General features: G+C 41.9%; 2 protein-coding genes across 2 annotated transcripts in view; both read left to right on the forward strand.

The window, feature by feature from the left end:
• Positions 1-7,107, forward strand: txndc11 (thioredoxin domain containing 11). The gene is made up of 12 exons (XM_055204008.2): positions 1-264; positions 978-1,194; positions 1,359-1,456; positions 1,529-1,658; positions 1,816-1,909; positions 1,999-2,111; positions 2,197-2,394; positions 2,542-3,019; positions 3,112-3,257; positions 5,079-5,191; positions 6,295-6,375; positions 6,493-7,107. The coding sequence occupies exons 1-12, from the start codon at positions 140-142 to the stop codon at positions 6,971-6,973; spliced, it is 2,274 nt and encodes a 757-aa protein (XP_055059983.2). The 5' UTR covers positions 1-139; the 3' UTR covers positions 6,974-7,107.
• Positions 7,108-11,222: 4,115 nt separating this feature from the next.
• The window catches only part of col5a3b (collagen, type V, alpha 3b), a 31,846-nt gene continuing 27,159 nt past the window's right edge, over positions 11,223-15,909 (forward strand). The window contains exon 1 of the mRNA XM_073860116.1: positions 11,223-11,473. Within this exon, the coding sequence (XP_073716217.1) occupies positions 11,389-11,473 (85 nt within the window). The 5' untranslated portion in view covers positions 11,223-11,388. The remainder of the gene's footprint in view (positions 11,474-15,909) is intronic.

Below are 15,909 nucleotides of genomic sequence, written 5' to 3' on the forward strand. Positions count from 1 at the left end.
CCCTCGTCTTGTCATCGGCTTCACGCCTCTCGCGGAAGTGATACGTGTGTTTGAGAGGTTGGTGTAGCGTGTGTGTGTTTGTTCTGATCTGGTTGGTTTGGTTCTGCAGGTTTGGGATGGTCGCTGCTGCGGCTTTGTGATGCTGCGTCGGGTTCGGGTGCAGCTCCGGCAGGCGGCGGATCAGATGGCGAGAAGACCCAAACTCTGCTGCGGGGCGATAGCGCTCACCTGTGCGCTCATATTACCCATAACATTCACTTGGGGGTAAAATAATCTAAACTTGTACTCATATATAAATGAATATAATGTGTTTACTGCTCACCTGTGTGCTGATATTACTCATAACATTTACCCAAACCTCAGATAATGTTTATAATGTATTTACCACAGGATAACTTGTTCACCTCTCTACTGAAATAAAACAGCAATACCAGCATATGTTGTGTTTTGGTGACCAACAGCTAACCAGCTTGGGAATGATGCTGGTCTATGTTGTTGTTTTTTTCAGCAGACTGTAACTTACCTAGGCTACAATGATATCATTATAAACACTAGTAGTTTACTTAACCACTTAAATTATGTTGGTTAAAAAGTTTGGTCACACTTTATTTTACGGCATCACTGTTACAGTGTAATTATACATTTAATACTAAGTAATAATCATTAACAACACATACTTACTATAGGGTTGGGGTTAGGATTAGGGTTTGGTTTAAGGTTAGTTGCATGTAACGATGCATAATTAACTGTTATTACTATAATAATTATATGTAGCATGTACACTGTAAAATAAAGTGTTAACAAAAGTTTTTTTAAACTTAACGCATGCACATAGTTTGTAGAAAGTTGATGTTGAACAAAATATACATGTCATTTGTCTCTCTCTCTCTCTCTATCTCTCTCTCTCTCTCTCTCTCTCTCTCTCTCTCTCTCTCTCTCTCTGTGTCTCTCTATCTCTCTCTCTCTCTCTGGGTCAGTCCGGTGAAGAACGTGGTAGCGGCCGCTCGTAGTCCTGTTCGGTTTTTCACTGCAGGTGTTCCGGTGGTGGATCTGTTTCTGGGTCAGTTAGATGAAGCATATCGTCTCAGAGATGAAGCTGATGTGTCTGTGATGTTTTACTACGCCCCCTGGTGCGCTCGCTCCATCACTGCACGACAACACGTCCAACACGTCGCCCTGCGTCTGGCTGAAGAGGTGAGACAGAGATCACAAACCGATGCTCATCCATCTTATCATAAACAAAACCAGACCAAACCTCCTGGATCAGATTCTAGTCTGACTACACTTAACTTGCATGAGGACGGTGTTCTCTCTCATTCGTCTGATGAATGAATAAATGTTGATGTGATGTAATGCAGGTGCAGTTTGTGGCAGTGAATTGTTGGTGGCATCACGGCAAATGTAGAAAACAGAAGAACTTCTTCCAGTATCCTGTTATTCATCTGTACTACAGGAGGTAAAGCACGATCGCTCACTTATCTTTGTTTTAATGATGAAATGAAACGCTGAGGGTTTTGTGTTTGTAAAGGTTCGGTCCGATCGAGTACAGAGCTCCGGTTCTTTCAGAGTATCTGGAGAGTTTCATTCAGAGAGTTTCACGTCCACTCACGTACCTGCCAACCCGTAAAGCCCTGCACACCTTCCTTAACCACCAGCAGGTAACTTTAACTCATCATTACTTTACCTCTTTTCATATTTAAAGTGAAACTGTTTTAATCTTCTAATAAAGAGTTGAATGAGCGTCATATCGTCACGCATGTTGATGGTTAATCTTTGAGTTTTTTTGCGGTGTTAAATGTGTGTTTATTCTCACAGCAGGGTGTGGTGGGTTATTTTGAGTTTAATTCGTCTCCTCAGCCTGCTGGTTACCTCGTCTTTCTGTTTTCAGCTCTGATGGCGCTCAGACGAGGTATAAACGCGTATATTAAACTAATGCAGAATTTCCACTCGATTCATCAAGTATATAAGATGTAACCTTCAGTCTTCTCATTGGGGCAGATCATCAAGGGCCGGTGCAGTTTGCGGTGGTAACCAATCAGGCGGTAGCAGAGAGTGTTTTGCTCACAGAAGATGAAAGTGTTTATTTACATCGGCGTTTAAACGGCTCACTGGTGAGATAAACGCACACGCACCTTTATTTAGATGAGACGTCCATTACAGTGAGTGAAGTTCAAACCGTTCTGTTCCTATTGTCAGGTTTTCCCGCGGGATCAGAGGAACTTTACAGCCGAAGATGTCTGTGATTGGGTGTATGAGAACAGAGAGAGTCTTGTTCACTGGATTCAGCCAACGGGAGCAAAGAGTTACTTGCTGGAGGCGGAGCTACTGAAAGGCCCCGCCCTCCTTACGTTCCTTCCACACAATCCTCTCCAAGCCAATCAGCTGCTGACTCAGGTGCCTGATGTCATTAAGTAAATACAGTCAAACATAATGCCAAATAATCATTCAGATGTATTCTCAGTAACTTTTCATTCGTTCTCGTAGACTTTACAGTGATTGTAAAGGATTTTAACAGTATTTAACCTGATTACTTTGTGTCAGGTTTCTGAGTTGGCGTTCCGGTATCACTCCTGCTGCGGGTCGGAAGTCCCACGATGCTGTCGGTCACTGCCGGTCTCTAGCGGTCAGGTGAATGTTTGTGAACTGTGTGTCAGCCGCTCACGTTTTCTCCCTCCGGTTCGCTCCCATTGCTCAGTTCTGGATCTTCAAGCGGTTCTGGATCAGGTTCCGGTCTTGGGTCCTTTCTGCGGTCACGTCCAGAGCTCCTACAGTCCATATAACCGGTACGAGATCTGCTGCAGAGCCCAGCAAAAATCTCAGCACCGCCCCCAGCCACACGACTCCATCGCTGGCCTGCAGTGTCGGACCAATAAGACGCTGCGCTTTTACCTGCTGGACTCTGACCTTAACTGGCCACTGGCACAGAGACTCGGAGCCGAGCACAGCGATCTGCCCTTCATCACCATCATCAACCTCAGAGACGAGACACACTATCTGCTCAACAACACTGATTCACTGGGTATACACAAACACATCATGTTAGTGTACTAGTTTAATGTAAAGAGTCAACTCGTGTATATATGTGGGTCTCTCTTTCTCTCCTCTCTACAGAGCGTTTCATTCAGAACTTCAGCGCTCCCTACAGTCCTCTACACAGACATCTGGTTGGACAAGAAAAACAACAGCATCACTCACAAACTCTTATACAGGAAGTGACCTCACACAGCTTCCTGGACACAGTCATGGATTCACAGAAGGTAAGAGAGTTGGACATCATATGTTTTTACATACACATCAAAACCATAAGAAAGTCAATGGAGAGCCATGATATCACATCATGTAGACCAGTGATTCCCCACCGGGGGTATTTGAAGAGTTTCCAGGGGGTACACGAAAAGATTTAGAGTTTGCTTTGATCTCATTTAATTTTAATAAAAATGTCTTTCGTTTGTCCAGTCTTAAGATTGATTTTTGAGGAAAGCATTGTAAAAAGGACAACTTTAAATGTAATTTTATTTTATCATTAACTCTTTCACCGCCAGCGTTTTTTTAAAAAAAGTTGCCAGCCAGCGCCAGCGTTTTTCATGATTTTCACCAAAGTTTAATGCCTTCCAGAAAATGTTCTTCTTTAAATATATAAACATACAATATACCAAATGAAAGAACAGACCCTCTGCTTACAAACAAAAAAACCCCGTTTCATCCTACCTTCAGTGGTTCTTTTGTAATCAGCTTTTGAATATGGGTAGGTTTCTGCAAAAACACCACATTTTGGTGATGGTTTATTAGTGCTGTTCATTGATTTTAGTAAGTTTTTTGACATTTGGATAAAAGTGTTTCAATACTAAAATATATGATGTAAAAACGTCTGAGTGCTGCCCTCTTCAGGTTGAACGGTGGCTACTGCAGTTGAATTTTCCTATTGGATGTTGGGTCCAAAAAATGACTCGTGACGTAAGCAGGTTCACGCTCACCACGCCCTTGTTACGATCTCACCACACACTCGGTACGAGCTTAGTTCGTCCCCTCTATCTCCGTTGGGATCTGCCCACTTTTCTTGCATTTTTCAAATATTGCAGTGGGTGGAGTCAGGCTCTGACCAGGGGTTTAGTTACGCTTTAAAACAGACACGGACATGCAGCTGCTTGCCAGAGGGCAATACTTCCGGGTTTAAAAAGTTGCGGAAGGGCGCCACCTTGTGAATAATAGCGGTATAAAGCACGCAAAGAAGAACCGGGAACCGGAGGATGAAAGATGAAGGGTAAAAGAAGTTTTGAAAAACTTGATTTGACTTCTCCTCCTCTTTTCTACAGCAAATTAAACATAGCATAGGTTTGGCAAAAATATATATATTTTTATATTTTTTAAAAAGTATGTTCCTCTGGCAAAATTTAATACTCTCCTCCCATTAATGTTGCTTCTAAAAGGAAAACTTCCACAAATGCATATGCAAGAAGGTCGCAAAAATAACACCTTTTCAGAGCTAAATATCCACTCCGTGTCTTTAGTAAGTTCAGTCGTTTTTTATCAGCAATATTGTTGGTTTGCGCAAGCTATTAGTAAATCTGGCCCTTAAAGGGGTCATATGATGAATTTTTTAAAATTTGTAAAAGAAGTCTTTGGCGTTCCCAGAGTCCGTATGTGAAGTTTTATCTCAAAACACCCTACAGATAATTAATTATAGCATGTCAAAATTGCCATTTTGTAGGCCTGAGCAAAAATGTGCCGTTTTTAAAATGTGAATGAGCTGCAAATGCAAACACTGATCGCAATGATGGTGATTTGTTGAAATAAACATGCTTCATCAGTCAGTGCTTTGCACTTTAATGTTAAAAATTAATTAATTAATTAATATTACTAATTATTTGTCTTTCAAACACAACTTTGGTTTAGTTTTGATTAAGGGGTACTTGAGCCTTACTAATAGGGCTGTAGGGGTACTTGGGGCTAAAAAGGTTGGGAACCACTGATGTAGACGGTCCTAATAATCATGATCTTTTCTCTACATAAATCACACAAATATAATGAATGTATATATAATATAAATGTGTTGTAAATGTGTATTGTTGTGTCTGCAGGATGTGCTGTTGTTGTATTATTCAGGCTGGTGTGGATTCTGTTCAGTTTTGAATCACGTGTTTCTTCGTCTGGCTCGTCTGTTTCAGGGAAACAACACCATCACTGTTGCCAGGTCTGAACATTTCTCTGGGGATTTTAACACCTGTATAGTGTTCATTTATGCATGTGACATTAAAGATTAGTTTAGCAGAATTAAAAATCTGTCATATTCTAATCACTGTAGGAAATTACAGTATTATTAATTCTTTAAAAAATTCTTTAAAAAAAAAAACCGTGTGTCTTATGACTTTATTTTTAAGGCAGTGTCTGTGTCTGGATGTAGTGTCCATGACATCAACCATAGTTTTGTGAAGAGCTTTGTTGAAGCTTAAAGCAGGCGGTGCTTCCCGTCGCCATATTGGCTGCGCATCACCGCACATCACTCATGGATAACCCAAAATGGGTAAAGAGGCGGGACATGGGTGAGGCTGAGGTGGCTGAAACCACGCCTGCCTAGCTCAACACTAGTGACAGCAGTGGCAGTTTACCTGTCACTCAAGTGGCCACGCCCTTAACTCTTTCCCCGCCATTGACGATGTTATCTCGTCAATCTGCAATACCGCTATTATCCACCAGGTTCTGCAACTTATAAAAGTTATAGAAGTATTGCCCTAGGCAATGGTAGGATGAAACTGATTTTTTTGTTTGAAAGCAGAGGGTCTGTTCTTTTATTTCATATATTGTATGTTTATATATTTAAAAAGGAGCATTTTCTGGAAGGCATTAAACTTTTGTGAAAATCATGAAAAATGCTTGCGGCGAAAGAGTTAATTATGCAGAACTTTAAGGCTTAATATAATTTAAACGGGTGAGTTACAAAAAATTCATCCCCCTCACAGTTGTCATGAAGGACAAAATTAGCTATATAGACCAAAAACACTTTTGGTTGGCCTTTTTAACATGGAGGTCTATTGGAATTTACTCCTTTTAGAGCCTCTAGTGGCCAGTCGATGAACTGCAGTTTAAATGACTTCTGTATTGGCTTCATCAGAGAGATGGGAAGGTTGCCCCTCAGTTTTATCATGTTAAACGCAAAGCACAGTACTAAACATGCCATTAATGTTTTGAAAGAACTGAGTTATTGTAATGTGTCTGTGGTTATGGATGGGATGGCAGATATGTTAAATGTGGAGCTTTATTTACAGTAATCCTGATTGGTATTGATCTTGTTTTCAGGATGAATGTGGCATTGAATGATCTCCCCTGGGAGTTTATGGTGGATCATCTGCCTTCCATACTCTTCTTCCCAAGACAAAGGTATGTTTGTGTTACTAAGATTACACACGGGTGGTACACGGGTACACATGGGTCACTGAGGTTAAACACGGGTACAAACTATAATGTCATTCATATACACACTTTTCAATCTGACAGGAAGCAGATGAGCGTAAAATTTCCAGAAAACACCCCTGTCACTCTTCCGAACCTGCTCCGGTTTGTCCTGCAGCACACGAGTCACGCCCCCTGGGCGGAGTCAGACGGTGGGCTGGGCACAAAGTCTCTTCTGGAGGCGGAGCTTCAGGTCCTACAGCAGGAAGTGTTTTCTCTGCAGCGGGCTCGAGAGCGTCTCTCTCAGCAGCTCGCTGTGTTGTGGAGGGATAACCGCCGTCTCACGCTGCACACTCACACGCTGCAATCCCAGAATGCCGAGCTGCAGGCGCAGAGCGAGCGTCTAGAGACACTGTACAAGGAGAAAACACGTCAGCTGACTGACACCGTTTATAAACTACAAGAACTCGCTGATGCATCTGAAGAGCTGCTGAAGGAAAACTCACTGCTGAAAGTGCTGCTGAGTGCTCTCAGAGACAGACACCAGACAGACAGACAAGTAACAGAGAGACAGACAGACAGGTAGCAGACAGACATCATTCCTGTCATTCAGAGCTGCTCTCTGTAACACATTTGGACTGTGATTCAGTATTCAGGGATTTGTTTATATTTGTCTGATTGTTATGTGTTCAAATAAATCAAAGACAAGAGTGAATTTTACTCTTTGTTGACTCTGTTGGTGTTTTTTTAGGATGTTATGTTGTTTTAAGACCGCTTTATGGATCTCTAAGAGGATGTTGAAAGGTAAGTCTGTATTTAGAGAATCTCTCATTCATTCTCTTTCAGTTTTTTGTCCTTTCAGGTCTTCATCACGCTTATGAGATTTGACTTCCAGTGCCAGATTAAAATCATTTATCTACTGGATTTAGAAAACAATATCAGGTGAGTGAAGCACATGGACCAGATCAGACCTGTGATCACAGATCGACAACAAACCTCAGTTATTACAGAGCTCAGATGTTTTAAATCTCAGTAAGCATTGAATGATGTGTCTAATGTACAGAACTGACTGACTTTTGCAAAAAAGGTTTGTTTTATAATTGTAAACTGACAATAGCTACTTTTAAGTGCAACCAAATAATCTGTTCATTATTGTACTGAGGTCAATTGGATGCAAATTTCGATGGTATTAAAAGGAGTTGTGTAGTCCGATCATCAGGAGAAAAGTGCTCGTTTAACGGTGTGAATCATAGTACTTTCTCAATCGGATGCAAAATTACTTTATGCACATGCGCAGAAGAATTGTGTTCAAGACTTATATTTACCTCTTGCAAGGGAATGGCAACACACATTATTAAGGTAAATGGGTTCATGCGCTGTACATTCTGCCATGTTCATGTCTTTCATAATATTACATAAAGTAATAAAATAGCTTTGTAATAAAAAAGTTTGAAAACTTCTTAAGAACAACTTCCTCCAACTCAACTTTGTACATTTATCCAGAGATAAAACGTGAACTCGACGAGAGATGCTGTGCACTGCGTTGCCAAATCCTCTGCTTTTTGGAGAAAATGGGGTACCGTGAGTTGTTGTTTTTTTCTGCAGGTTAAAGATGAAAGGATTTGGTTCAGTAGTATATTATTGGTATTTTTTGGGCTGTCATTGTGATGTTTTTGGGCTAGTCTTGAATGTCTATTGGGCTGGTTTTAATTCATGAATCTGGCAACCCTGGCTATGCGCTTGCACAGACATTTGGTTGGGATTATAACTAATGTACATGTAAACCAACATTTTAATCAGATAGCAGTGTTTAGGGTGCATGTAAGTTGCCCTTTCGTAACCTGCAATCGGATTAAATTTAGTCAAAATTTTGTGCAGGTAAACATAGTCAGTGTGCTTGCAGTTTCACATGTTTGGTCTGTAGTTTCCTTTGGTAAGTAAGTGAATGGTTTTACTAAATACTCTAAACCATTAAACAGACACGTGCTTACCCTGACCGAAGCTGCTGAGGTGATTTACGTCACCACCACAAGTTACATTCATACAGCCATTTCATAACATTGTTTAGTTGGGATCTCTTAAAAAGAAAACAAGATTCAAGAGTTTGTTGTATCCACACAATCTTGTGGAAGAGATCAGAGGATCAAAACAAACCGTTTAAAACAAGATCTGATCAGTATATGAGATCACATCTGATGCTTTCAGCTTTGTTTCTTCTGTAAATGTTCACATGATGTAAGTGCATTATGTGTTTGTAACAATTTATATGTATCGTTTTTTTTTTACTCTCACTCAGCGGTTAAATCAAAACTCTGTGCAAAGTTTATCTTCATCTCTTCAATTCTCAAACTCATCTGTGAGAGATCTGGATGTGAGGATTCAGGAGTGAAGCTCATCTCTGATGCTCTCAAGACTCCAGACTGTAAACTACACACACTGAGGTATTTATCTGTATTCAATAAACTAGACAGATTATAAAGCGTTCTGAAGACAGAAGGAGAAAATGAAAAGCAGTGTGTTTAAATATGAGGACAGTGATGTCTTGAACTTGGACAGGAGCGGATTCCTCTAAACTCCAAGAGATCTCCAGTCGACTCTGAGTCTTTTCTGTATATCATCTCAGTGTTATCGTAGTCATATTTATATAGGATGACTGAATCTCAATCTCTTCAACATTAACACTCCATGTTTCTCTTTAGTTTTATTTGTAGTAAACTGATGTTGGTTTGGCTCTCCACCAGTCTTCACGTATATATAACCCAAGAGTCATCTGAAGATGTCATAGTTAGATTTGTATCTCACTCATGAATCATTGATCTTGTATTCTCCTCAATAAATGTGCAGTTGTTTGATTTAAATCTCTCTTCTTGTGTTCAAATGTCTGTGATCTCAAATCCAAACAGAGCAAACATTCATCTCATACTGTCTGAGGACGACAGAAAGGTGACACGTGTGAATGATATGAGATTTGATGTTGTTCCTCAGGTTCTGTGTAAGTAAAGTCTTACTGAGAGATTAAATAGAGCGGGTCACATACTGGTATATCAGTCTCATATAAAGACATCAGCAGGAATAGATAGAGGCTGGCGGTGTGTCTGGATACAGTAGACGATCATTAATACACAACATTCACACAACCTTTATATGCTGGATTTAAGACGAAAACTCTTCAGTGTCTCTGTGTGAGATGAAACACAATCCTGTGAGATACAACAGTGAGAATAAACTCATTCAGTCACAAATACAGCATGAACCTGTAAACACAGTATATCAATCCTTACATGTTATTGTGTAGATAAGTATCTACATAAATAATAAAAAATCTATCAAAAGAAAAGAAATGTAATGCTGTAGATTGTGTTGTTTTAATTACACTGATGATGTAACTAATAAAAGAGAGAGAGAGAGAGAGTCTGTAGCACCACACAGCGGTCACATCACTGAACTTAACATCAATAATGATGATGATAAAAATGATTTTGTTTGACATTTATTACTCACACATATAAATAATATTATTATCATAACGTCTGATTATTAAATTAGAAAGACTGCAAACATCACGACACATTAATCTCCAGACTGCACTTATTCACTCTCTAGTTGCAGATGATGCTGTGATTGAAGAGGTCAGGGTCAGATGAAGATGATGGGCTTGACCTTTAACCCACACACCACAAAGTCATACACACTTTCAGCACAGCTAATGGAGAACTGTGTGTCTATGTGTATGTTTGTGTGTCCTTAGGCCCAGTTACAACAGGAATTTGGAATCTGCCATAGCACATTTTTTTATAAGTTGGGCAGCTCAACATCTTGTTGTAGCACGCTCGTGTGTGTGTGTGTGTGTGTGTGTGTGTGTGTGTGTGTGTGTGTGTGTGTGTGTGTGTGTGTGTGTGTGTGTGTGTGTGTGTGTGTGTGTGTGTGATTTGTGATGGGTGGGGTTGGTAATATTATTATAACCACTTTAACTCTTTCCCTGCCAGCGTTTAAAAAAGTTGCCAGCCAGCACGTGCCTGTAATGTCTGTAAAATAGGTCACATGTTATTCGTTTTTTTAATATCTGATAAGATCTACATGAACAATTAACTTGTTGAATGTTTTCCTGTCAAACAACTGAAATATTCTTCATGATGAAATCTGTTTTAGGACAATTAAAAGTTTTTGCATTGTGACATTTTTATAACAAGATGAAGAAAATAAACAGATTGTGTGAAGTATGTGTCTAGGCAGTATGATTTATTTTATTGTTTTACATTAAATGATTTAATTCACAGTGATGACATGTTGTGGTTATACAAAATATATTTGATGAATGTTTTAGTGAGAATGTGTTACATCTGAACATTCTTTGATTATTTCCAGGTTTAATGTGCATTTGATGATTGAAAAGTTAAGTGATGTCATATTGTGTCACGGATTTATCTTTTTAGAGAGAGATGTTTTATATATAAATTACAACAGATTTACAACGCACAATGATGGTGAATCAGTAACAATATAAAACCTAGAGAGAAAGTGTGTGAGAGAGAAAGTGTGTGTGTGTGTGTGTGTGTGTGTGTGTGTGTGAGAGAGAGAGAGAGAGAGAGAGAGAAAGTGTGTGTGAGAGAGAGAGAGAGAGAGAGAAAGTGTGTGAGAGAGAAAGTGTGTGTGTGTGTGTGAGAGAGAGAGAAAGAAAGTGTGTGTGAGAGAAAGTGTGTGAGAGAGAAAGTGTGTGTGTGAGAGAGAGAGAGAGAGAGAGAGAGAGAGAGAAAGAAAGTGTGTGTGAGAGAGAAAGAAAGTGTGTGAGAGAGAAAGTGTGTGTGTGTGTGAGAGAGAGAGGGAGAGAGAGAGAGAGAGAGAGAGAGAGAGAGAGAGAAAGTGTGTGAGAGAGAGGATGGATAAGGTAAACGTCTGATCTCTCTTTCTCCTCCGGGTTTGTTCAGTCTCTTGTGGCCGGACGCGCGCGCACACGCACACAGAGCGCTCGCGAGCGGCGGGCAGGCGGCTGCAGGTGAAGAGATGATGATGATGATGATGAAGAATCCACGGATTACCGCAGTGACACCACTGGTTGTTTTATTAATACTGCACGTGACGCGAGCAGGTACACACGCGAACACACATACATGTGTCTGTAACTCTTAAATCTTTAATCTTCTTTCCGTGATGATGATGATGATGATGATGTTCTTCAGATCTTTCTCAATGTTCTTTAATTCTCTGATCACTGTTAAGTTTTGTAGAGATTGACTCAGAAACAGTGTTTTAATGTTTCTAGTTTCATGTAGTATTGAATGATTGTATGGTTTCTTCAGATGTTAGTTGTGTGTGATGAAAGTCTGGAAGTGATATTGAGCAGCTGCTTCTCATCGTCTCGTCTGTCTTCATGGTTCTGCTTTATTTTCATGAAGTCATTGATCTGTGGAGATCTAACAGATTTCTGATCTTCTGTACTAGTTACTGTATTAAAACAACACGCATATTTCTCTGAGGGCTTCAGATGATCAGGTTAGTTATGCTTTCAATGACAGGATGAGTATTAATCTCCTGACAGATGAGAGCAGAGCACATTCCCAACAGGTCTGAAACTGTCCAGCACTTCGCTGTTCTTCAGATAAACATGGACTCTCTGTCTGTCTGTCTGTCTGTCTGTCTGTCTGTCTCTCTGTCTGTGTGTGCTGAAGGAGAGTTCTCTATTAAAACAGCAGGCATCTCAATGTGTTTCATTAAACTAAATCTCCATATAAAACACATGTGACAACATTCAGTCTCTGATTCTCTGTACTGAATTTGAAGTTAAGCTGAAGTACCTGCTGCAGGTGTCATATTATCTGTATACGACATCTGCCTGGTAGCTATAGACTCTTGATCTGTATGCTTATTCATTAATTGAGTGAAGTATTGTTAAACAAGTACAATTTAACCACTAGGAGCAAACTTTGTGTAGTACTCGTGTCTGTAGAGAGCTGCTCGCCTCTGCTCATTATAAGATTGAAATGTTTTCAGTGATTGATGACTTCAGGATCTGTTGATTAGGTCCTACTGGCCAGATGTACTTGTTGTGCATACTGTAAAGTGTGCACATTGGCATGTGGGTTAATGTCTGTCTGAACACTGAAACTGTATTCATTCTGTGATGTCATCAGTGATGTCATGATCATAATATGGTCGTCAGAGGTTGATGTGTTATAATGTGAGTGCTGTGTGATCTTAGACACATGGACGTCTTCACTATTGGCCTTCAGGGTCACATCAGGTCATTAGCTGCGTATACATGGACATTTGTAATCGGTTTGAATGTTCAATCAGAATGAAAAGAGCCAAACTAATTCAACATTTAATGGATTTGAGAGGGGTGGTTTATACCGTTTGTAATCTGTTCAAAAGGACATGTAAACACTTCATCGAATTGATAACTGAAACTGGGACGCTCTGCGCATGTGCAGTGACGTAGAATTGGCGTAATGACGTATGACGCAAATAACGCAAGCTTGTGTTGTTGAAGGGGGTCACATGAACTAAGTGACTGTCTTGTTATTCTTAAATTTTCACCACGATTTTAGGAAGAAAGCGTGTATGCGTATCTTGAAACAGTGTGAAACTATATTTGTGCAATGTGCGCATGTCAAACAATCAAATCTTTTGGCTTGTGCCATATAAACACGCATATCAATCGCGCCCATCACAATTATTAATTATTTATCAATCACAATGATTTTATTCCAGTTGAGGCAAAAGGTGTCTATGTAACGTAGCTATTGACCCTCTTAACTCAACACACACACACATGCTATATGGTTTTGGGTAAAATTCTTCATGTTTTCATTGTAGGTTCTTTCTAACATCCGTGCTGTAGCCATACACTCCTGATGATGTCATATCATAATTCATGCATGTGATTGGTTGTTTGAAGGACCGATGGCTTATGTCTGAATCAAATTTACATTGTTGTTGTTAGCCCCAAATAGGATTGTGAGCGTAAAGACAGCAGTGGTGTGATAGGTTTCTGCATTGATCTTCATCAGTCTGATGTAAAGAGAACAGCAGGACAAGGATATCTTGAAGTTTTCTCAGCACTTTCACACAAGTTTCAGCATGTTAGGCATCAGGATCCTCAAGAGTCGCCTCTGGCCCTTCTTGTCTTTATAGTTGCTCTCATTGACTCTCTGTGAGCTCTGACTGGAGAAAACACTTCATACTGAGTTCTAGAGAACTTCACCATTGACCTTTAACCCCTGACCTCACCTGACTGTGTGCTGTTTCCTTTCTTCTTGACCTTTTACAGATGAGAGGATCTTTCATGCTGTTCTTCACCTATGAAAGATGTCTGCATTCACACACACACACACACACACACACACACACACACACACACACACACACACACACACCATTGTGTTATTTAAACCTGTATGACTTTCGTTCATCTTTTGAGCAGCAGATGGATGATGATGATGATGATGGATGTTTGTGTTTTGAGCTGCTGTTGATTTGATTTATATCTATTGTCTTCTTCATGTACATTATGTGATGTCTTGGGTGATGTCAGGTGTGATGTCACTCCTAGCTGAACACATCTGTGTGTATATAAAATGAGAAGACTTAGTAAAGGAAGAATTTATCTCCATGAAGGGGAGTCAGGGGAAGACGAAGGGGAGTGAGAGGAAGACGGAGGGGAGTGAGAGGAAGACAAGGTGAGTGAAGGGAAGACGAAGGTGAGTGAGGGGAAGACGAAGAGAAGATGAAGACGAATGGAAGTGAGGGGAAAACAAAGAGGAGTGAGGGGAAGACGGAGGGGAGTGAGGGGAAGACGGAGGGGAGTGAGGGGAAGACGGAGGGGAGTGAGGGGAAGACGGAGGGCAGTGAGGAGAAAACGGAGGGCAGTGAGGGGAAGACGGAGGGAAGTGAGAGGAAGATGAAGGTGAGTGTGGGGAAGACGAAGAGAAGATGAAGACGAAGGGAAGTGAGCGGAAGACAAAGAGGAGTGAGGGGAAGATAGAGGGCAGAGTGAGGGGAAGACGGAGGGGAGTGAGAGGAAGACGGAGGTGAGTGAGAGGAAGACGGAGGTGAGTGAGAGGAAGACGGAGGTGAGTGGGGGGAAGACGGAGGGGAGTGAGGCGAAGACGGAGAGGAGTGAGGGGAAGACGGAGGTAAGTGAGGGGAAGACTGAGGGGAATGAGGGGAAGACGGAGGTGAGTGAGAGGAAGACGGAGGTGAGTGAGAGGAAGACAGATGGGGAGTGAGGGGAAGACGGAGGGGAGTGAGGCGAAGACGGAGAGGAGGGAGGGGAAGACGGAGGTAAGTGAGGGGAAGACTGAGGGGAATGAGGGGAAGACGGAGGTGAGTAAGAGGAAGACGGGGGTGAGTGAGGGGAAGACGGAGGTGAGTGAGGGGAAGACAGAGGGGAGTGAGAATAAGAATGAGGGGAGTGACAGGAAGACAGAGGGAGTGAGGGGAAGACGGAAGTGAGTGAGAGGAAGACAAGGTGAGTGAAGGGAAAACGAAGGTGAGTGAGGGGAAGACGGAGGTGAGTGAGAGGAAGACAGAGGGGAGTGAGGAGAAGATGGAGGGGAGTGACAGGAAGACAGAGGGAGTGAGGGGAAGACGGAGGTGAGTGAGAGGAAGACAAGGTGAGTGAAGGGAAGACAAAGGTGAGTGAGGGGAAGACGGAGAGGATTGAGAGGAATATGTAGGGCAGTGAGAGGAAGACGGAGGGGAGTTAGAGGAAGACGTAGGGGAGTGAGAGAAAGACGTAGGTGAGCTAGAGGAAGACGTAGGTGAGTGAGAGGAAGATGGAGAGGAGTGAGATGAAGACGGAGGGGAGTGAGGGGAAGACGGATGGCAGTGAGGGGAAGACAGAAGGGAGTGAGGGGAAGATGGAGGGGAGTGAGAGGAAGATGGAGGGGAGTGAGGGGAAGAGGGAGGTGAGTGAGGGGAAGATGGAGGGGAGTGAGAATAAGAATGAGGGGAGTTAGAGGAAGACAGAGGGAGTGAGGGGAAGACGGAGGTGAGTGAGAGGAAGGCGAAGGTGAGTGAGGGGAAGACGAAGAGAATATGAAGACGAAGGGAAGTGAGGGGAAGATAAAGAGGAGTGAGAGGAAGACGTAGGGGAGTGAGAGGAAGATAGAGGGGAAGGAGATGAAGACGGAGGGGGGTGAGGGGAAGATGGAGGGGAGTGAGAGGAAGACAGAGGGGAGTGAGAGGAAGATGGAGGTGAGTGAGAGGAAGATGGAGGGGAGTGAGAGGAAGATGGAGGTGAGTGAGAGGAAGATGGAGGTGAGTGAGAGGAAGATGGAGGTGAGTGAGAGGAAGACGAAGGTGAGTGAGGGGAAGACGAAGAGAAGATGAAGACAAAGGGAAGTGAGGGAAAGACAAAGAGGACTGATGGGAGGAGTGAGAGGAAGAAGTAGGGGAGTGAGAGGAAGACATAGGGGAGTGAGAGGAAGACGGAGAGGAGTGAGGCAAAGATGGAGGGGAGTAAGGGGAAGATGGAGGGGAAGACAGAGGGGAGTTAGAGGAAGATGAAGGGGAGTTAGAGGA

This window comes from Misgurnus anguillicaudatus, chromosome 3 (genome assembly GCF_027580225.2).
Source record: "Misgurnus anguillicaudatus chromosome 3, ASM2758022v2, whole genome shotgun sequence".
In the NCBI taxonomy this organism is placed as follows: Eukaryota; Metazoa; Chordata; class Actinopteri; order Cypriniformes; family Cobitidae; genus Misgurnus; species Misgurnus anguillicaudatus.

Coding starts and splice junctions, on each gene's coding strand:
- txndc11 (XM_055204008.2), top strand. CDS start 140: ATGCTGCGTCGGGTTCGGGTGCAGCTCCGGCAGGCGGCGGATCAGATG. Junction 265..977: donor CCCATAACATTCACTTGGGG/GTAAAATAATCT, acceptor TCTCTGGGTCAG/TCCGGTGAAGAACGTGGTAG. Junction 5,192..6,294: donor AACACCATCACTGTTGCCAG/GTCTGAACATTT, acceptor TCTTGTTTTCAG/GATGAATGTGGCATTGAATG.